This window comes from Panonychus citri, unplaced genomic scaffold (genome assembly GCF_014898815.1).
Source record: "Panonychus citri isolate SS breed McGregor unplaced genomic scaffold, ASM1489881v1 Contig00096, whole genome shotgun sequence".
Taxonomy (NCBI): domain Eukaryota; kingdom Metazoa; phylum Arthropoda; class Arachnida; order Trombidiformes; family Tetranychidae; genus Panonychus; species Panonychus citri.
The window spans coordinates 445,665-468,795 of NW_026515501.1; the positions used below are offsets into that span (position 1 = coordinate 445,665).

Genomic DNA, 23,131 nt, shown 5'->3' on the forward strand with positions numbered 1-23,131 from the left:
AGAAAACAAAGTTGAGAGAAAAAAAATTTTGTTTCGAAAAGAAGTGAAATGTTTTTCCAATAGATGGCGACACATAAGCTCGAAATCTCGGTTATCCTTTATTGTTTGTGATTCCATCAGATGGAAACAGATGGCAGTGTGGAAGATGATGAAAGGTAAGTGAAAATTTTGGTTCTGTTTGTATCACTTTAGTGTTTCATTTAATCATCGGATAACAAATAAAAAATATAATAATATATATATAAAAAAATCAGTTACATTTGTTGTTTTGGTGTTTTGTTCACAATCAAAATGAATCCAACAATGAGTTCTCATGATGATGATTCAAGTAAAGATGGTTCATTGGAGGGAGATATTCACAATACATCAAACTCGGATGCTGAAGGTGTTTGGTCTGCTGACATTGAACAAAGCTTTCAAGAAGCTCTTGCCATTTACCCACCCTGTGGTCGACGTAAAATTATCCTCTCGGATGAGGGTAAAATGTATGGACGAAACGAGCTGATTGCTCGTTATATTAAATTACGAACTGGTAAAACTCGAACACGGAAACAAGTATCTAGTCATATTCAAGTGCTTGCCCGACGGAAAGCCAGGGAAATGCAGTCCAAATTGAAGGTAACAAATCGTCTCTCTCTCTCTCTCTCTTTTATTTCCATCTTCATCTCTCTGTGTGTGTCTCCTATTCTCTCTTTCTCTCTTTTTCTCTTCTCTTTTTCTTTTTTCTCTTCTTTTTTCCATTTCTTCCATACCTTGTTACCCGAAATGGGGGAAGGAGACAAAGGTTAAAATCTTTTGCCTTGATTTTTCTTCTTTCCTCTTTTCTTTTCTTCGCCTTCTCATCTCTCTTTTTTCTCTAGTATATCGACTTTTAATCAATTTTTGTATTTATTTTTTTTTCTAATATTTTCGATCTTTTTTTTCACTCACCTAGACTCAGCTATGGCAACCAGCTGGACCCACTACAACCGATGATATAAAACCATTCAATGAGCTGAAAAATTTCAACAGTGTATCCAACTTGATATCCAATGCAATTTCCCACTACAATAATCACAATAACAATGTACCTTCACTTGAGGATCGGTGTATAGCTACACATGAATTGAGACTCTGTGAGTTTACAGCCTTTCTAGAAATTGGTTCCGGTGTTCAGGCTACCAAACATATTTTCGTCCAAATCGGTGGGCCTACATCGTTTTCTGATCCAATTTTGGAAGACATAGATATTCGCCAAATAAGTGATAAATTCCCTCAAAATAAAGAAGGACTCAAAGAGTTATATGACAAAGGTCCACAAAATGCTTTCTTTTTGGTTAAATTTTGGGTAAGTTTTCTCTCTCTATCTCATTTCCCCCCTGATTCTCAATCGAATGATTCTTTTCAACTTCGAACTTATACTTTAAAATGTTCATATCAACAGTTAATATCTTAATCCTCGTCTCATCAAATCTAAAGTACGATGATCAATAGTCTAGTATTTTTGACCCTTAACCTTGTTCTTGTAATAATCTATATAATGTCTCATGTCTCTATTGAGCAGAAATCATCTCAGTTTCACTTTATCTTCTCTTTCTCTATCTCTTTCTACCTTTATTTTTCTAGTTTCTATAAATTTCCTATGTAATATTTGTCATCCTTAAGCTTATAATGATAGCTGGTTATTAAGATTGTTACGTAAACCTTTACAATTTTTCCTTTCTTTCTGTTCAAACTAATCAATCTCACTTTGTTAATCTCTATTTCTTTTAACTTTTCTTCTTTTTCGTGCTAATCATCATCAGGCTGATCTCGGAATCCCTCAAGATCTAATGCTCGAGAATGCCTTCTATGGAGTAACTGCTATGTTTGAATCATCGAAAAGCATGATGATAACATGTTCAACGAAAGTGTGTTCGTTTGGTAAACAAGTAGTTGAAAAGGTCGAGGTAAGTGTAAAATTTTCACTTGAAAGTTTATCGGTTTATCCAAAAAAAAAAGTAATAAAATATATTAGGCTTTATTTTTTTCCCCTCTGATAAAGATAAGTGTACATGTGATTTACCAATTTCCAACATTATCTCCGAGATATAATAGATATTCAGATTACAATCAATGTAACAGTTAATTGTAACAGTGAAATAGTTAAGCAATTTAAACGGATGAAGAACAGAATTGAAAAACTATTGTTACTTTTTTTTTCTCATTTGCGGTTTTGTTTTTTTTTTCTCTTGTCATTTATTGTTGTCAAATTTAGTCAATCTTGTTAATGCTTTTTTTTATACATCTAAACAGCTATTAGTTGATTGTTGGTCTACACTGAGCCCGTTGAACCTTCAAAATCCCGCTTTGTTTTGCTTATTAATCTTCTTACAAGACTAGTTTACAAACTACTCATCTTAGCATCTTCATCTATTTTTTTCCTTTGCACTTCCTCTTTCTTTTTCTTTTTCTTATTCTATTACATTGAATCAAGTCTCATGATATTGACAATTAACTGACAATCTCTTGACCATAACCATAACAATTAAACACCCGCTTTCACCTATTAACGCGTTTACTGTATCGTATCATCATTAGCACACGTTAATCTCTCTGTCTGTGTGTACTCATAATCATTGAATCATTATCTTATCTCTGATCTCTTATATTTTTTTTCTTTCTCTCTCTCTCTCTCTTTTTCTCCATTACTCTTTCCCTTTGTGATTTTTTCCTCTGTGATTCTTTTGCATCATCATCTTTATCATCACTTTTGGTGTTTGTGCATTTAACCAACTTATCGTCAATCAACATGATCTACAGGTTGAATATCCAAATTATGAGAATGGAAGGAATGTTTATCGATTCGAGAAGTCACCTATGTGCGAATACATGATTAATTTTATTCACAAATTAAAGGATTTACCGGAAAAGTACATGATGAATTCAGTGTTAGAAAATTTCACCATTCTCCAAGTAATAACCAATAGAGAGACACAGGATACGCTGCTTTGTATTGCATTTGTTTTTGAAGTCTCAGCATCGGAACACGGAGCCCAGCATCATATTTATAGATTAACCAATAACGACAATTGATAATGACAACAAATTCGGTTATTTTGTGTACTATTTTTCTTTTTTGTAACCTTTCTCTTCATCTCCCTCTCTTTTTCACTATTTGTCCTCTCTCCATATTTCCACTCTCTTCAAAGTCTCTCTCTCTCTCATTTTCCTCGAGAACCACACCAACAACAACAACTACAACAAACCACCAAACTGACCAGCTTATCAATTAGTGGACTACGCCAGTGAACTTGAGTTAAACTCTATTTCTTTGTACAATAATTTAACTTCCCCCTATCACCTTTTTTCTCTGTCTTCTCACTCTCTTACTCTTTATATCTCTCTTTCTATCCTCTTTCTTTCTCATCTTCTTCCCTCCTTTTTTCATTCAATCGATACCACCTATTTCCCCGTGATTTTGCCTATTCCACATGAGTTTTAACCACTCCTATCTCTCTCTCTCTCTCTTTCTTTCTTTCTCTTTCATGACTTGCTATCAAGTTATCTCCTTTCAAGTCTGTTGAACGTTCCAACAACAACTTAATATTTTTTTGTTTTGCCTTAGCTTTTTTGGCTGCCTAATCTTATATCTTTCTCTCTATCCTCTGTTTTACGCCCTTTTACCTTATCCCCATGACCTTGTGTCTATAATTTTCTCCCAATTTCTCTCTCTCTCTTTATCTTTCTCTCTTTCTCACCTTGCCATTTTTTGCCTCATATATGTATACATATACACACACACTCTCTATCTCTCTCTCTTTCTCCCTCCCTCTCATGAGGTAACAAAACACAGTTTCAAAGCAGCAGAAAAAACAACAACAAACTTACAAAAATCATCATCAACTTTTGTCCAGTACTACAAAATTGCCGTTCTAAAAGATTAGCTAAACAATCTTAATCTCAGGTAAAAAGCAACACACATACACACTAAAAATATATACATCCATATATATATCTATACATAATCCCAAAAGATATGGCAACAAATTTCATAACAGTGACTTGAAAGAAGAAGTGATCTCAATACCAACATCTTTTACATTTATATTTTGATGTTGTGTGTGTGTAAACAAAACAAACACATTCATAAATATATATATGTACACATACCTTCATATATACACACACACACTCACCAAACCCTTGACAAAATGCAAAAAAAAACAAGACATCGATTAGATCCCAATCCCAAGGGTCTACGATACTATTTGCAACATTTCAGACACAATTGATATTTAATAGCTGATGAGGTTCAAAAAATGATTCATTTGAAAAAATGTTGATGATGATTATTGAAAGTAAATGAATGATGATCAATATATGTATATATTTAAAGCTACAGGCACTCTGACCTACACACACACACACACACATCCACCACAAACAACAAAAAAAACACCACAAAAACACACACACACCCTAAGACGAATCGATGCTGATTTCTGCCATTTTTTCATCAATCTTTTTTTTGCTTGTCTTATATTTCATCTTCCCACCTCCACCTCCTCCACCTTCACCCTCGACACCTTCTCTCTCTCTCTTTCTCCCCTAATACATGTATTTTGATTATCTCTCTCACTCACTCACTCTTTTTCAATCCGTCATCTCTTTTCTGTTCACAGGGTGTTATGTAAATTTTTTACCATACCATTCATTTATCTCTCATCTCGTTAACAATCAAAGTTAATTAATATCATAATCATTATCTATTTATTTATTACATTGTATTTACAATTTACTCTTTCTTTTTGTTTTCTTTCTCGCGTCCATCAAATATCACCGAGTTTGATGATCATCATGATGAACAGTATCAACACGAATTCTGTTTCACTTCCGTTGAGAATTTAAGTTGATCGGGTTAAGAAAAAAAAGAAGGATTTAATTTCTATATATCATCTTTTCTCGCTCTCTCTCTCTCAAAGGAGGAAGATCAAGTCATCCTAATCATCATCATCATCATCATCAATCAACAATCAACATCAATTATTTTCATCATCTCACCAAAAAAAAGCAAAATCATCAAGATGAGAGATTGAACAAAAAAAGATATTGGTCTTCAAAGGGAAACAATTTCATCTATCGGATTAAACTAACAACCTTTTGCTGTCAGTGATTAACAATTGTGATTATTAGTGAGTAGTGTGTGTGCTTTTTAATTCATCGTTTCACAAAATAATCCAGTTTGTCAACTAATTATACAATCAACAAGGAGAGTGAGAGAGAGAGATGGAAGAAAAAATCATCATCATCAAGTTAATCAGACTACCGGTTTTTTTACCTGAGACTCTGAGCTAAGACTTGTTAGGTTTCTGTCTTTGGGTGTAACTTGGTTTTTTTTTTGCTTCATTTCAAATAAAAGGTAATTATAATCACAGGTAGACTCTGGATGATGATGACGATGATGATGGTGATGATGGTGACTCTAAATTATCATCATCTTGCTTGAAAATGATGATAATTGATCATGAACAACAAACAGACACTTACACATACAAAGAGATTGGGAAAACATTGAGAGACAAAAAAAGTTATCATCCCAATCTAAGTTTTTTTTTCATTCAATTGATTAATTAATAATTAATTTATTTAGTTACTTTGGTAATTGATTAACAGTTAAACATGTTGATGATGATGCTGTTTCATGATAACAATTAATAACCACTGAATTTGCTAATTGTCATCATATTAATTCAGTTTGTTCAATTGAATCTCTTTTTTTTCAACTCATTATTTACATGAATCTTAATCATTTTAAATGTTTAGAGAAAATTTTTTTTTAATTGTGATTAAACTAATGATGATTAACTATTTTCCATGCAATAACTACCTTGGTAATTCATTGATTGTTTACTAAATTGTTAAGCTAATTGTTAGTTAAGAAAAACTTTTCGCCTACGCTCATTACCGTTGGTTTATGATTTACTTGATTTCTTACAATAATCAATTACAATCAATAAATTTCTTTATCATTGCAACAACCTTATTAATCCAACAATCAACTGTTACAATTAAAAGTGAGAAAAATATCAAGTTAATCAATTGATTGTTTCAAATTGTTGCTCTGAGAGAATCAAGAAAATTTTTCTTTCGATTTTTTTTCTCGATCAACTTTTCCCATAAAACTTTTCTACCCTTGAACTTATTTTGTTTACAATTAATTTTAATCCACTTACAGTTAGAAGAGAGAGAGAGAGATTAATTAAAATCTTAATCTTCATCACTTGATTAGCCAATTGTTGATCAACTAATCAGATTTTTTTTCTTACTTACTGTTTGAGGGGGAAAAGTTTCATTTACAGTTAGAAACTTTTGATCAACTTATTGGAAACTTTTACAATTGAAACTGAATTAACTGATTAAACATTCACAATTTAACCTTAACCTAATCATGATGATCACGAAGATGATTATCATCCTTAATCATCCCGGAAACTGTCAATATCATTTAAACAGTTAACTGTCATAAACTTAAGGTTACCAATAATTTATGAAGAATTAATTTCTTAACCATAAACAGTTAATGATTTAGTGTTGATTGTTAAAAGACAAATTAAATCTAATCATTAATATCACAGCTAAATTGTTTGATTACTTGATGTTAATTGTGGACTTATTATTTAACTAAATTGACATTTAATTGCTTCTTCAAATTTTGTATCATCCAATTGTTGATGTTGATTGTGTGATCATATCAAATGATTACTTTTAATTTGATTCAATTAAACTTGACAATGACTTGATCATATCTACAATGATTAACTGAACAACAATTAACAGTTTCATTTATATTTACCTTGATTTGTTTTATTGTTGTTGTTACAGTAGTTTAATTTTAATCAGTCTGATAATCAATTTGGATTGAAAAAATTAAAACAAAGTGTAAAATATTATTACAACTAAATCAAATCAATTGAAAGTTGATTGTTACAATTAATTTCAATGAATTAACTTTAATCATTGATCAAAAACAGGAATTAATTATGTTTATCAATAATCAAATGATTAGTTTAAATCCAACCTCTAATTGTGATTTAAATTGTTGGCCTGAAAGGAAATACAATTATCACATTTTCACTTTGATTAACTTGAAATGAATCTGATTGAGATTTAATTTAGTTTTTAAATTGTTTATGTTTGTTAATAGTCACTCCTAAATCGTTTGATTAAAAAACACCTACACTAATTTTTTTTTTGGTTAACAGTTAATTGTAGTTGTGTGTTGTTGTTGATTGTTGATTGAAAATTTTGATCTGACCCAATATATTAATTGTGTTTAGAGGTGCGATCAGATTAATATCGGATTTATATTAACAAATTATTCAAACTAACCTTTAATCCAGTTTTAATTAAATTGTTTAAAGGTAAATGTTTGATTAATCAAAAACAAAACGAAAAAAAAAATTACAAATTAAACAATTAACAAGTTAAATTGTTTCAGCAATTTAAGTCCAATGGATGAAAATCAAGTGATGATCTTGATTAAAGCTTCCAATTTTAAACAATTTGGCAACAATTAGTGATGATTATCTGGTTAATTGTAAGTATTATATTTATCTTAAACTGTGAAAATTATAACTAATTATGATAATTTGATTTCTGTTCCCAGGCTGATGAAACAATTAACTAAATTAACCACTGGACACCGAGTTAATTAGCCAAGTCTCTAAAAAACAAAACAATACAAATCAACGGACAATCAATGAAAAAACTTAACAAAACAATTTAGATTATTAAATCATCATTGGAAATCCAACAACAATCAAATTAAATTGCAAATCCAATGCAATAAATGAACCACAAACAATTGCGATCAATGATCATGATAAGTGCTAATCATTTGCAACTTAATTTTTTGACAGTTGATAAATTATCGAGGGTAAAGATTAATACATATTAAGACACAGAGAGATGATTAACTAACTAACAGTTAATCACTAATTAAATTTAAATGTAAAACTTTATTTTTTTACACTGAATTTGAGGTTAAGTTGACGAAAATCATTTTCACTGACTCAGTGTAATAAATTTTGGCATCAAATTATTAATCCATCTTATGATTACGTTTCCTTTGCCAAATTAGTTTCTATTAAATTTCAATTGAGAGAGAAACAGAGATTAAGATTAAGAAGATGATGATGATGATGATGAAGATGATGAGTGCTCATTGACTGTATCATCTTGCACTAAGGAGTGTATATTCATATGCTATTTGCATATCAACAGTAATCATCTTATTCATTAACATGATTATTACTATTACATAATAACCTTTTAAGTTCAGGTAACAAAAAGTGAAAAAATAAAATTTACCTGAGATTTTGTCATCTTATCATCACATCATCAGCATCTTCCTCTTTCTTTTAACTTTCTCCTCTCTTATTACCGACTCATTATTGTTAAATTATTACTATTATTATCTTCATCATCATCTTTAGCTCTTTGGCTCCTTTAAGCTCCTGGTTCCTGTTTACCTTTTTTCTTGCAAAGATGCCCCAAGATCATTGGCTTGAAACATTAAGTAAACACAAAAAGCTCATGATTATCATGATAATAACGCAATTAACCCTCCAGGTTGTGTCTCATTAGTGACAATTGTCTCTTAACTGATTAATTTTAACGATAATAACAATTAATTACTAACTTTTGACTCTCTCTTTATGGTTACAAGAAAAACGATTCATTTGAAAATTTTTCAAACATCAACAGACAAAACTAATATCATCATGTTGGTTTTTCATTGTTTTTAGAATCATAAAAACTAATCAAATCACAATTATAATCAATATATGTCTTAATTGTTGTTGTGTTTCCTAATCAAGTTCACCGATGCAATTCAAACTATTTCCCCTGGAAGTGTAAAGATAATCATGGTAATGAATTGAAGACAAAAGGTATCAATTGATTGATTTTTTTTTTCGTTTCATGAAAAAAAAACGATTTTCTTTATTTACTTTGTTTGTCATTTAATTTACTTTGATTATTATTGTTTAATTTTTCTTCCTACTATTTTTTTTCTCACTCTCGTCATCCAGGTAGATAATCGTCTTGCAGATGATAACATACGAAATGTACGAAGATGATGATAATGATGACAAGAAAAAAAGTTCATCCAAAGTTTCTTGTGAAACTTGGTGTTTCTGTCCACAAGGTTAGATCAATATCAGGAAGAGATGAACATGGAGTCAATGGATTACTTGATATCGAAAAGGTAAAAGAAATGAAAAGAAAGAAAAGAGAGAAATTAGAAAATAAAAGTTCTCTCATTAGGAACAATCGGAATCAGCTGATGATAAAGTGACTCCTTGGAAACTCACCTTTGTTGGGAAACCGGAAGGAAAACCTTTGGATGGATTATTGTAAAATCATCACCATTTGCACAAATTATCTTGGCTAAACTTGTCTCCCTTAGGTTATTTATCTGAGCTGAAGAGAGAGAGAGAGAGAGAGAGAGATTGAAATTGAACAGGTAAGAACAGGGGATGAGCAAAATGATGAAAGGTGAGATGGATGTCCCATCAAGCCGGTTTTCTAACAGTTTCTTCATCATCTTTACTTTTTCACCTCATCTTTTCTCATCTTATCTTCTTCTTTTACCAAAATTTACATAAGATTCAGTTAATCCCACTTATCATCTCATTTACCATCATAATCTTAATCCTCTCTCTCTCTCTCTCTCTCTCTCTCTCTCTCTCTCTCTCTCTCTCTCTCTCTGTCTTTGATTGTTAATTTCTTTTCATATTAATTGTCGACATTATTTAATTGCTTATCTTTTCTTATTGGTGTTGTTGCTGATTTTGATTAATCAAATTAACTAATAGTATTAGTTGATGATTTGCCAATTAACCAGATTTCACTTTCACCACTATGAGGTTTGCATTTCATTTAAACTGTGTTAGTTTTTTCATCTTCCAATCTGTTTTTTTACTTTCTTTTCTCTCTCGTTTTTTTGTATTATTCATCATCTTCAGCTTACCTTCATCATCATTATTATCATCCTGCTCTCTTTCATCATTCTCTTCAAGGTTGTTATTTACTCTCTGAATCTTCATCTTCATGCTCAAACAAGCGTGGGCTTAATATCGTATTCAAACTTTAAGCTTCTACTTTAACCACAATTTAATTTAACAATATAATAAAGAACGAGAGAGAGATGGCAAGATTACATGGAAGATCATCTTCATCTTCATCTTCATCTACATCATCTCTTACTTTTCAAAGAGATGTAAACATTTACAAGATGAAGATTGTCAACTAATCAGTGTCACAGTCTAAAAAAACTCATAGACACACCATAGGAATTGAATCATCTTCACCCAACTGTTGATCCTTTTCCCTTCCTCATGAAATTAGTTCAACCTTTTTGAAACTTTTCACCATCAACTTTGAATAACAAGACAACCTACTTACTGTATTTACTTTAAATTAATAGATTAACTTGTAAATTGTTCATCTTGTTTCAATCCACTAATTGTATTAATTCAATTGTTAGAGTTTAATTAACTTCACATTCATTATAATTCACTAAATGCACAAAATTGAATGATAATTTGATTTCATTCATTAATTTTACCTTCTAATCAGGTAAATTAATCAATCCGTAACCACTTGTGATAATATTTTAATCATTATTATTATGATACTGATTATCTTGATTAAAATTAACTCTATCATGGTTAAGGATTATTAAATCACATCTGTTGATACCTTGATTGTTGTTAACAGTGTCGCTAATCAATATTGATTAAAATTACCTCCTCGATGTGTATGTTGATTTAATAGTAACAGTTTCTCATCACAAATTTTCATTTTTACTCTTATTATTATGTTAACAATTAGTTAATTACATTTCTGATCATGTTAATATTATGATGCTGATAAATTTCAATTGTTTTCTTTAGCTAAACAATTAACTATCTAATTGTCTCTCAGAAAACAAAAAAAAACCATTGGTCAAATCAATGAGTTTATTGACTCTCACGAAAATTTCTAATTAATTGATTGTTAATCCTTAATTGTTACATTCCCATACAACTTTCAATTATTTTTAAATTGTATCTTCTCATTGATTATGATTAAATAATCATCAATATTCAATTACTTAAATTGTATTGTAAACACAATCAATGATCAATTTTATCTTTGTATTAATCTTTCATTATATTGATTGATTTACTTGAGACTCTTGATAGATTTTGATAATTAACAATTAACTTTTAGCTAAATTGTCAATGTTTACATATGAGAAATTACTAATTATTAACTTAATTGTCTCTCTTTTTTGGTTGATTGTAGATTATTGAGCTTACCTTCACTGAACGAGCCGTCTTGGCCTGAGTGCTCGAACCAAAATCGATCGCCTAATTTGAGATTTCTGAACTGATTCCCCATTATGCAAGCAAATGTTGGACCCACAAGAGCACCAGAAATCGGAATCTCTGAAATACCCGCCGAGAAAAGGTCAATATCTTGAATGTTGGCGTAGATTGACTGGTATCGAGATCGTTGAATGGGTTTCATGTATTCATCGAGTTGAGACCAATCGATAATATCTTTCGAGTAACAATGTTTAACCAATGAAGTGTAACCTGGAATTGCATGATCACGACCTCTTTGTATATTTATCGCAACCAGATCACCGCCGAATCGATCATTCTGAGTTTGGTACAGGTGGTTTCTAACATCCTCATCAACTCCAGGTCCCCAAGCGCTTGTCGGAGTTGCTATCAGACCACGAATTGTTGAGTCAAGTGTACCATCTCTTAGAGTGTAGGGTTTGAAAAAGTTGTCCCTCAATCGATATGGTACTCGGAATCCATCAGCTGAGACTCGAGCGAAAAACCCACGAATTAGCGCATGTCCAAATCTAAATGCCGCTGTATTAAATTCTGATGTTATCGATGGATCTCGAGTTGGATCATATTGAGTAAATCCAGTTGATAAAATGTTCAAATCATAATGTTTCATAAGCTCTGGGCCAAGAACGATTGGAAGCCATTCCTTATAAGTGACCACTTGCAGTTGAGCGGCCAAGATGCGACTAAATTAAATTCAATCAGGATCATTAAAATTAAATTGTTTCTTCTCTACAATTAAAGTTAATTAACTGACCGAGTTTCTTGAAAGATTCTTTCACCATCCCAATGAGGATTCACAGATCTTAAACCACGTGCTAAGCGATTATGGTGCCGATGCCAAAGTGTATGCAGTCCAGCTAAAGGTGCTTGTTGATTGGCGCGTCCGTCGCCTGAATTGAAACAGAAAACCCTTCGAGAGGTTACCGAACATCCATCATCGTCGGGTGTCAATGATCTTGGTAGTAAAATGTTGCCACGGAAATCACGAGCGACTTTGAGAGTTCCTAAAAAAGTGACGATTGAAATGGAAGCCTAATTATTGGCCGCTTTTGGGAATAGATTTTTCATTGAATCCTAATTCTAACCTGAACCATCAAAGTTTCGTAAACCGCGAGTCTCATTGGCCAGCGATCCATAAACGACTGATCCATCGATGAACGATGAGATTTCATTCAGTTGATATCTCTGACCCCATGTGCATGATAAACAAGCTGCTGATCGGACAAACTCCATGCAACGTTGACCCATTCGAGCGTAAAATGGATCATCGAAAGACAATTGTATGGGATAACACCACTTAGATCTTGATCCACGTTTGTTGGTTGATCCTCGTTGTGATCCACGTCCCGATTGAGGTGATGGACAACATTCAATATCCTCTCCTGTTTCTGATTGTGCGGGTGGAGTGAAGGTCATATCATGATCGATAAACTGACCATAGATCATAAAGATCTGTGTTAATAATGGTGAGGCTTCACTCGGCTCCGAATGAAGTGCCAATGAGATCAATCGAGGATTAGGTAAAGATCGTCCCGTTATCGATACTTTTGGCGCTGATATTTTGTCCGCATATTCAGCGGGTAACATTCTTGGTATACACTCACCGGCAGCACCAAGACGTGGGTTGATCAGATTGTTACAAGTTCCATCAACGGTTCGATAGCGACTTCGAAAACACCGAATGGATGGCAAAGGACAAGAAGTTCGAGCCCGACTCCTGATACCATTTCTGTGAAACAGAATCGACAAAATTTCCAACAGAATTAACAACTTAAACAATTAATTGTCCACAAATTACATTACCTAATTTGATTCTCTCGACTTAATTGTTCCTCTTGTAGTTGGAAAATTTTTTCACGATTTGCAATACGAATTTGAAATCTTTCTATTAAGCTTATGTTACGATGATTAATTGTCTCACAAGAATCAACATTGATTGGCTGAGAATCATTTCTACCACTGATTAAATCATCACAATTAACTTTACAATTTAAGGTACAAAACACTACAAGTAAATAAATTAGTAAATTGTCCATCTTAATTGTTGATTGTTATTCCAACCAGCCAACTAACAAAATCATTTCACAATGGATCAAGATTATCAATTAAATACACAATAAAATTAATCATTGACTGACAATTAAACACTTTCGACCCATAATTTGATTAATTGTCAACTAAAACACACAGTAATACATTTAATCTGTAACAATTAAAATCAATTGTTAATTTACCACGTTTTGTTTTTCATTATTAACCTTCAATCAAAATTCAATTAATCATAATTAACTCTCAGCTCATTGATAACTACCACAATTAATTGTCCCGTCAAATATTTACCGTTGTAAATAGTGAAACTTAATTGCAATCAAAATGTATTGAAAAAAAAAATCACAACAATTAACAGAAATTATTACATAAACATTTGTATACTTTTGTAATTAAACTAATTGTTGGTATCATATACTAATATTGTAGTTGTGGTTTCATTAAAAAAAAGGGAATAGCAAAAAAATTATCATAACAATTAGTGTACAAAAAAAATAATTGATTGATTGTTGGGATTAAGTGATTACAATTGGATTGTTACAATTAGCAACTGAATTGGAGATACCATAAAGTAGACTGGTTGATTCAAGATTAGCCAATGTTGTGAATGCTGTTGGAGATACAAAGTAATTAGTTAATTGTGAAAAATTGACTCGATTAACTAACCTGAATCAGTTAAACCATAACCAAAGTTTTTGTAAACTTTTAATTGTTCAATATAAACCCAAAGTTTTACTATCATTGTTGGTGCTCCAATACCAAGGGCAGCAAATGAGATCATTAATGATTGCGGTTGACAATTAACTTCTCGGAAGCAAGAAACATCAATAATCTATTGGATAGATCAACAATTAAGATGAACAAGATTAGCAAACATCAACAATTAGTTCAACAATCAATATCAAACTGACTTGCAATGGTATCCAAAGTAAACCAATGAATGATAAGACGACATGTATGAAGACCAAATATTTTGATTCCTTGTAAACCTACAACAATTAAAAAGTAAATTGTAACAATCAGTTGGATGTTGTTTCCAAAAAAAAAATGGTTGATCATTTGATTGTCTCTTGATTGTGGTTAATTTAATCAAATCAATTGATTATCGTATTGATTGAAGTCATCAATTAATCATTGACTGAGTAATCATAAGGAGTCAACTGATTGTAAATTAGTAATAACAATTAAAATAGTCTATGGTTCATTCAATATGAATTGCATAATATCATGAAAACAAAACAAAACAAAACAGTTTCCAATATGATTAGTTAATTGTTGATCAGAGTTTTAATTACCGCAATTTTAGCAATTATCCAGACCAAAGTTGCATAGATAATTAGAGATGCAAAGATAATTAAATTGACAGTGAAGGTATTACTCATTGCGAAGGCACAATTAGCCAGAATAATCTGAAGAAAAGGTGAAAATTAAGTAAATTAGTTAATCAACTATGGAAAATTAAATTCTCATCTTTAACCAGAATCCAAAATGATTAACGTAATCATATGTAGTTACCAATCAACACAATTTGGTGTAAAATTAAATCTTCAATAAAATTAACCAAACCAATTGAATGCAAGGTTAACATAGGTAAATGGGTAAGCTTTTGATTCATTGATCTTTATCTTCAAAACCTTCAACGATTAAATAATGATGATGAATGTGAGCCCACTTTAATTAGTTAATTACTATGTTGTAATTGCTTGAAAGTGTCTCAAGTAAAAATATACAAGAAACAATTTAATGATATAAACCATCAAGGTTATTCAGTTTGAAAACTTAAGGTTACTGATTATCAATGATAAAAACGTTAATCTCAAGGATTAAATAATTCAAGTAATTAAGGAAATCCCTTCAAGCAATTTAAATTGTCTGTATCAGCCATTTAAATCAATGGATTCAATCATGATTATGATATTCAAACAATTCACAATCAATGATGATTATGGACAAAGGTGTATATTAATCAATAGCAATCAAGCAAATTAAATTCATTGGTTAACAAATACCTTGACATAATTATCACAAATTAACTGATAGTTAAGCTTTTTTTCTTGAATTTCATGATTAACTCAATCATTACCCTTAACTATTGGTTGAATGTTCCCAAATTTTGCTCAACTGATTAGATTTCAATGTTATTCTGGTTCATCTAATTGTTTTGATATTTACCATGTTCTGTAAATCCCATTTGATTAAAGCTTGGAAATAACAATAAGTTTTATACATGGAAATGATTGAAGGCGAAGCTCCAACGATATTAAATTGATCAAACATTTGACGATTAATGAAAACCAATAATCCGATTGCAGGAGTTACAACAAGACCGATATACTTTTGAACCTAAATTGTTGAACAAGACGAATGAAACTTTAACTCATTGATTGATATGATTTAATCAGATTTACCTGAGTGAGATACTTTCTATCAGGTCCCCAGGTATCATTAAGGTAGGAAAAGCATGTAAGCAAAGCGACATCAAAAAAGTACAGGTAGAGATCATAATTTCGTTGGCAAAGATTACCATGAAGAAGCAGAAATATTGACAAGACTGTAAATTATAATCAACATGTTAGTTTAATAAGATTATCATCAATAGATTATAAAGTTAATTGTGACTAATTAACGAGATAGATAACAATAATAACGGTATTAAGAGAGAGAGAGAGAGGTTGATGATTTATATTCAGCGGATATGCAATAGTTTAATATCCATAAGGAATGGATTTAAATTGTAGTACAATTGTAATAATGATTAAGAAATAGTTGATTGTTGTTTAACTTACCTAAAGTTGTCACAATTAAGCTTGACAATTTGTAAAGGGGATCCTTTGAATCCAGTAAATTGTCAATGTCTTGGATTAAGTTGATTACAATTACGGTTAAATAAATACAAGAAACAATTACGAGTAAAATTTGAGAAACATAGAAACCTAAGAGTCGAGTACATTTCCGCTTAATTGTTGACAATTAGTGTGTAAAAGAGAGAGAGAGAGGGGAAGTTAGAGAAACAATTAAGATGATTGTAGCAATTAAGGTGATCATTGATTGGTTTGAATCTCTTTTGAGATTTTAATTGTTTACCTTTGATATTGTTAAATTGGAACTGTAGTTGATTAAATCATTTCTTGGATCAATTAAATTGTTACGATGATTAGTTGAGGTTGCTGAATAACAATTAAACGGTACTGAAGACATGTTAACATAACCATTAGTGTAGTTAATTTGATTAGAGTTTAAATTGTGATGGTTGCTATTATAATCACTATTTTCATAATTGTAACTATTTCTTGTCAATTTTGATTCACTCATCAACATTTTACTTCAACAATTAAGTAAAACCAGTTATAAACTGTATCAGTTTTAGAGATATTCAAAGAGTTAATTGTTGTTAAAAAATATCAAACATGATTTGAAATTAACACTTGATTTTTTTCATTATCTTGCCAGCAATTAAACAAATGGAGATAGTTAATTGTTTGAGCAAATCAATGATCAACTACAATTTAAATATTCAGCAAAAATGATCTGATTGTGACTCGCCTACTAAAAGTGAATTAGTAATCAACAAACTAGATTTAAACTCATATGTTGATCATTGTATCGAATGATTAAGATTTTATCTGATTAATTATCGTAATTAACTCTAACCAATTAAACAACAACGTTAGCAATTGACTGAATAATCAACTATTATGATGTCAACAAGAAATTAAGCCTTGATTGTTAATCTAATATTGATTTGATTGTTGATGATGATTGATCAATATTAAGAACCACGAGCAATTGTTTTAATTTTTTTTCACCCAATATCATTAATTGTAATTGATTTATGGTCTAGGATTAAATTAACTATCATTTTGTAATTTGATTTCAATTTTCCTGGTTCCTAAATCAATTGATTATTTAGTAAACAATTTAATTATAAAGACAAATAATTAGCCTTCAATCAAAAGGAAATAAAATCTAATTTCTTTGATTGTTATGTGTTTAATTTAGTTAATTAACTCTTCTTCTTCATCTTAATCATTGTCAATTTAACCTTTCCTTGATTATTCAATACCCGAAAATACAAAATTCAACTGTAAACATAATATTTAATTGTCCAGGGTCACAATTAGTAAATTGTTAGAAAACATTGACTTCGATAAAAACCTTGCAATGGTTAATTAACTAATCGCTTATTTAATTATTATCCTTGATTGAATATAAATTATTATAACCCATTGGCTATTGGAAAACTAATCAAGGTTAACCTTTTAATTGTTGATCAACTAATTTACTAATTTTAATTAAATTGTTTTCTTCCTGTTTATTAATTTCTGGATTAATTTACTTCTCAACTGATTAACTTTTCAATGGCAAAAAGTTCATTCAAATATTTTATTGTTAATAAACTTTTCCATTTGATTGTTAATTAAAAATCAAAATGATTAAAGGTTAATAACCTAGATTAGAATGAAAAAAAAAGTTAATTGTCCAATAATTTGATTGTTAAAGTATCGAGATGAATATATTGGTTGATTTAATTAACTTTTTATATCAATAATTTTGATCAATATTTGATTTTGATTTACAAAATTAACTTTGATTACAATCAATCAACATGAAATTGGAAAACAACTCACTTTCCCTAAGTTAATTGTAACGATTTAAGTAGTGATTTAGTTTAGATTATAAGTTTACTAAGCAGATAATTAACCGGTTAATCAACGTTCGTTACTTTGAACCCAATTGAAAGGACGAAAATTAAAATTAAATTTGATTAAAAGCTTAATTGTTGAGAGAAAAACGAAAAGATAAATATTAATATTGATTAGAATTTGTTTTCTTCTTGTTTAATTGTCATTGGAATTAAATTTTGATTGTGATTGACGAAACGACGCAGAAAAAAAAAACCAACAGAAAAGTTAATTGTTTGATTAGTCGTTGATTGTAATCTTTGTTATTATAATTGACGTGGTCAAACATTTGATTGTTTCAATGATTAATTTGATTGTATTGATTGGTGTTGATTGTTTCAGATTGTAATTGATTACCTTTCCGTTTTAGATATAAAACTATTTGATATTTGATGATGACGATTATGTTAATTGTGATGATTAGGTTAATGATGATATTTAATTCCTCCGGTTTCAATTTAATGTGAAAAATTGATCATTGAACATTTTCAGTTACGTTGATTGAGTAATTTAAACAAAATTAGTAATCAAATTTGATTCTGATGTTGTTGTTATTGCAAAGGTTATGCTTTTCTCAATGGGAACAATTAGTAATTTATTAATAGTCTCAATTAAATTGACTAGAGAATCACAATTAACTTCCTCAATCAGATCAAGTTATTGATTCTTAATCATGAAAATCAAGAAAGAAAACAAAGATTCAGGTTAAGGGAAATAGTTACTTTGTTTTTCTGGTTTTTTTGGGTTGCCCATCAACCCAAATTACGTCAAGGATTTAATCAAGTTCTGGTAACAATTTGATTAATTAGAGGCTAACTGACAAAAGGAGAAAGTTAAATTTAAATGTAACCTTGATTGATAGAGTTGCAATTAACTTTAAGAATCGGTTTGCTTGATCATCTGTAAACAAGATAATTGTTTAATGATGATCATTATTAATTCCTTAGTTTTTTTGTAATGTATTTGTAACTAAATGTTATTGTTTGTTCAATTTAATTGTCCATAAATGCGTCTTGATTATGATGATAGTTTGGTGATGATCATGATTATCATCATCAATACTATTGAAAGAGTTTCTTTTCCTTGAAATTTCAACCAAAATGAAAAACAATATTTCGTATATGTTCATGGTCATCACGATAACTATTATAAAATAGTATTTACTTATGATCTTTATGAGTTTTTTGTTTCTTGCTTCCATAATTATTATTAGGCAACAATGACAATAAAACGTTGATTATCAATAGTTAACCTTAAGCTATTACCAAATGACCCAGTGTATCAATTGATCCTCAAAGACAATGACTTTTTCTTGTCAAGATTATAAAGGGGAATTCAGCTTGGAATACAGAGGAAAAAAAGAAACAATTTCATGGATATTAATTATTTGTTATAGTAGATATTAAAGTATCAACATGATTATGAGAAAATTAGGAGTTAATATACATGAACCATCCCATAGAGAAAGGTCCAGAAGAGGACATAAGTGAAAAGACCAGATCCTAGGCCATTAGTGAAAATAATTGTTCTCTTATGGAAATATCTCTTATAATCTGGGCCAATTCTCAATAAAATTAATGCCCAAAGTAGGAATGCACATAGAAAGTAAAAAATGAATCCATAAAGTCCATATAAACCAATTACACCCGCAGTGAATCCCGAGATTGCCGACATTGAGGTTTTAAAATATTCCAATATTACCATGTTGGTTCTCATGGCACTGGTAAGGGTGAATGAATTTTCCTCCTGAAATCAAAGAAAAAGGGAGAGCCAAAAATCAATAGAAATTATATAATAACATAAAGAAATGAATAAATAAATGGCAAATCAATTAATTTACCAACAACAAAAAAAAGAGAATAGAAAAAAGTAAACAAAAAAAAAGATGATTAAATACAGGCCAGATAATGAAACTCTCTCTCTCTCTCTTAAAATAACGTTTCTATTGTAACCAAGACAACCGAGCTGAGCTTTTAATTGTTTACTTTTATTAATTAATCATTTTTGCGAAATTTGATTGATTAAAAATGATTAAAATTAGAATTGGTCATTCAAGGAGGTAAATTGATGAGAAAAGAGGCTCAAAAAGCTCATCAAGTGTCTCAGTGATTAATTAATAGAAATTAAATTTGCGTTGGTAATGGTGATTCTAAGCCATTTCCAGAGAGAGATAGAGAGAGAGAGAGAGAGAGAGATTCTCATTACCTGGCAGTTGATTGTAAATGGCAAGGTAACAAAGAAGAAGAGAAAGAAACAAGGTGAGGGAAAAAACGTATTGATAAGGAAAGAAAACCAATAGAGGAAAAAGAAAATATTAAAATGAATGAGAGGCTCTAAAAGAACGGAAACTTACCATTTTAATTCCAGAGTAATCAGATCAATTCGGTTGACATGAATGGCCACAAAAGGTCAATCAATTAATTAAAATATCCACTAATTAATTGGATAAATATTTAATATCAGAGACAAACAAAAAAAGAAAAGAGTAGAAATGTGAAAATGTGAAAAAGAGAAGAATCGACACGAGTGACATCTAACGGGAAGTGCAGGTAACTCTCCATATGAATATATGTTCGGATGTTCCGATCACCTCAGTCACCGCTCCAGACTCAGTAAGTGTCACTTTATATACTCATTATTTACACATCTTTTTTTCTGTAAATTTTATTTACAATTTAAAGTTTTTTTGTTCTTTTTTTTCAATTTGTTTTATATTTATAGTTTTTTTTTCTCTCCTATTTAAATTTGTGAAATTTTTTTGTTTTTTGTTCTCTACCAATATTCTCTTATATTAATATATTATATTTATATATACTTATTGTAAAAGAAAATAAGAGAAAAAAAAACACCAACCTGAACAAACAGTAAAGAGAATGAGTTTAATTTTTAATTCATATAACTCCATAATGGAGCTAAGTGACAAACGCCTTGCAGATTGGCCTCTAATGTCATCTCCACTTTCCACCATGACCATTTGTCTATCTTATGTGTATTTTGTTAAATATCTTGGACCAAAATTGATGAAAAATCGTCCACCCTTTGAATTAAGAGGCCTTATGATTGCTTACAATTTCCTTATGGTCCTGATAAGCGCCTTAATTGTTTACTTTTATGGTGTATCGGGTTGGTTAACCAATTACAGCTACAAGTGTCAACCAGTTGATTATTCAAATTCACCGGATGCCCTTATTATGGCTAAAACTTCTTACTTTTATTATATTGTTAAATATATTGAATTTTGCGATACCCTTTTCTTTGTGCTACGTAAAAAGTATGATCACATTTCAACCCTTCATGTTATCCATCATGGAATCATGCCTTTCAGTGTTTGGTGGGGTGTTAAATTTGTTCCCGGTGGACATGCAACCTTCTTCTCTTTCCTCAACTCTTTTATTCACGTAATTATGTATACCTATTATGGACTTGCCGCCATTGGACCTCATATGAACAAATATCTTGGATGGAAAAAATATTTGACCGCCATGCAAATGGTTCAATTTGTACTTATATTTATTCACTCATTTCAACTTATTTTCCGTAACTGTAACTTCCCTAAAGCATTTATGGTCTGGATTGGTTGCCATGGTATTCTGTTCTGGTTCCTTTTCTCAGATTTCTACAAAAGGACATACTCCAAGAAAGATCGTTCCACATCTTCCTCTTTCACCAATGGAGCCGTAAAAAGTTCAACAGATAAGATTGAACAATTAAAACATGCCATCGAGAAACGACTCAATTGATTATATCATATCAGATATTCCACTAAAGTGTAAACTCCCCTCAGGAGATGTACAAATCTCTCTTTTTTCGTTCTCTCTCTCTCTCTCTCTCTCTCTCTCTTTCTCTCTCTCTCTCTCTTTATCACCATCTACTTTCTGTTGCTCTCCATTTCTGCTTCTCTCGCTCTCTCTCTCTCTCACTTGTATGTTGATAACTTTTTTGAGTTGAGAACATAAACAAAACTAGTTTATCTCAACTATACGGAAGTTTTTCTTCTTTCCTTCTTTTGAAATCTTTTGAAAAAAGCTTGGAGAGGATTGCGGAAATCTGACCTCCTTTCGTCCTGACCCCATTTTACACACAAATTTATATAAAAACTCTCACTTTCACCACTCTCACTTTCAACAGGTTATATTAAGTTTTTTTTAAAATAATAATAAAATGCATCCTTATTGTATTTAATTGTTCATGGTCATCACCATATCTCATAATACATATACAAACTCTAATTCCAATGGATTTCGGTGGTTGTTTTGATCCTTACTTGCAATGGATAAAATGACGATGACAAAGTCAAAGACGTTCCAAGGTTCTCGAAAATAATGGAAACGAAGAGCGAATATTTTGAGCATGCATTCAGCAGTAAAAACTGCAATGAAAAATAGGTTACACATCTCAAGAATGTTTTCCATGAAGGGCGAGGCCTGGTAGTGGTCAAGGGACATGACGAACATGTTCAACATGATGAACAACATGATGAGCATATCAAACTTTTTATTCGTTACAATGTCAAATATTATCGCTTGAAGTTTAAACTGTCAGGGGAAAAAGAAAAAGTTGTGATTAGTTTCATGGTGGAATTGGTGGTTTTGTCGGGATTCGTACTCTTGGTCTGGGAATCGCTTTCATCGGCTTCTTCATTTTCTTCTGATGATGATGACTTTGATCGTTTAATCATTCAACATATTCTTAGCAGAAAATTGATCTAAATCATTACAATGTACCAACTAATTTTGTCTTATTCTCACTGAGACTCAATATCAGGTGGTTCTATTAATCAGACAGGTTACAGAAAAGTTCAGTGGGTGTGATTCACCTGATAATCATCATTTCAATTCATGACCAATGTATTTGGTAAGTTTGAACCGTTTGTTACTTGAAAGTGGTGATAATCATGATAATAACTAACCAATCATGTAAATATGATTATTCATTAATGATGAAGGTGAAAATCAAGGGTTAACATAAATTCATATTGAGCTTTGCTCGGCTAAATTTAGGGAATTAAAATTATCTTTTTACACA

At 30.7% G+C, this 23,131-nt stretch overlaps 4 protein-coding genes across 5 annotated transcripts; 2 read left to right on the forward strand and 2 right to left on the reverse strand.

The window, feature by feature from the left end:
• The first annotated feature begins 131 nt into the window (after positions 1-131).
• On the forward strand, positions 132-4,759 carry LOC128388268 (protein scalloped-like). The gene is made up of 4 exons (XM_053347661.1): positions 132-618; positions 935-1,327; positions 1,785-1,928; positions 2,782-4,759. Exons 1-4 carry the CDS (start codon positions 292-294, stop codon positions 3,052-3,054), a joined length of 1,137 nt encoding a protein of 378 aa, XP_053203636.1. The 5' UTR covers positions 132-291; the 3' UTR covers positions 3,055-4,759.
• A 4,156-nt stretch (positions 4,760-8,915) lies between these two features.
• Positions 8,916-13,557, reverse strand: LOC128388266 (peroxidase-like). The gene is made up of 6 exons (XM_053347657.1): positions 13,179-13,557; positions 12,461-13,104; positions 12,130-12,379; positions 11,328-12,058; positions 9,336-9,444; positions 8,916-9,214 (listed from the first exon to the last, which is right to left on the reverse strand). Exons 1-6 carry the CDS (start codon positions 13,409-13,411, stop codon positions 9,127-9,129), a joined length of 2,055 nt encoding a protein of 684 aa, XP_053203632.1. The 5' UTR covers positions 13,412-13,557; the 3' UTR covers positions 8,916-9,126.
• A 228-nt stretch (positions 13,558-13,785) lies between these two features.
• LOC128388267 (uncharacterized) lies at positions 13,786-16,886 on the reverse strand. Of its 2 annotated transcripts, XM_053347658.1 has the most exons (8): positions 16,509-16,884; positions 16,211-16,379; positions 15,833-15,975; positions 15,597-15,767; positions 14,720-14,833; positions 14,336-14,413; positions 14,091-14,256; positions 13,786-14,034 (listed from the first exon to the last, which is right to left on the reverse strand). In XM_053347658.1, exons 1-8 carry the CDS (start codon positions 16,740-16,742, stop codon positions 13,940-13,942), a joined length of 1,170 nt encoding a protein of 389 aa, XP_053203633.1. In that variant the 5' UTR covers positions 16,743-16,884; the 3' UTR covers positions 13,786-13,939. The 2 variants fall into 2 exon arrangements, with proteins under 2 accessions (XP_053203633.1, XP_053203634.1); XM_053347659.1 differs by lacking the exon at positions 14,720-14,833 and having other exon boundaries at positions 16,509-16,886.
• A 3,805-nt stretch (positions 16,887-20,691) lies between these two features.
• On the forward strand, positions 20,692-22,288 carry LOC128388271 (elongation of very long chain fatty acids protein 7-like). The gene has a single exon (XM_053347664.1). It carries the CDS (start codon positions 20,980-20,982, stop codon positions 21,844-21,846), a length of 867 nt encoding a protein of 288 aa, XP_053203639.1. The 5' UTR covers positions 20,692-20,979; the 3' UTR covers positions 21,847-22,288.
• The last annotated feature ends 843 nt before the right edge of the window (positions 22,289-23,131 follow it).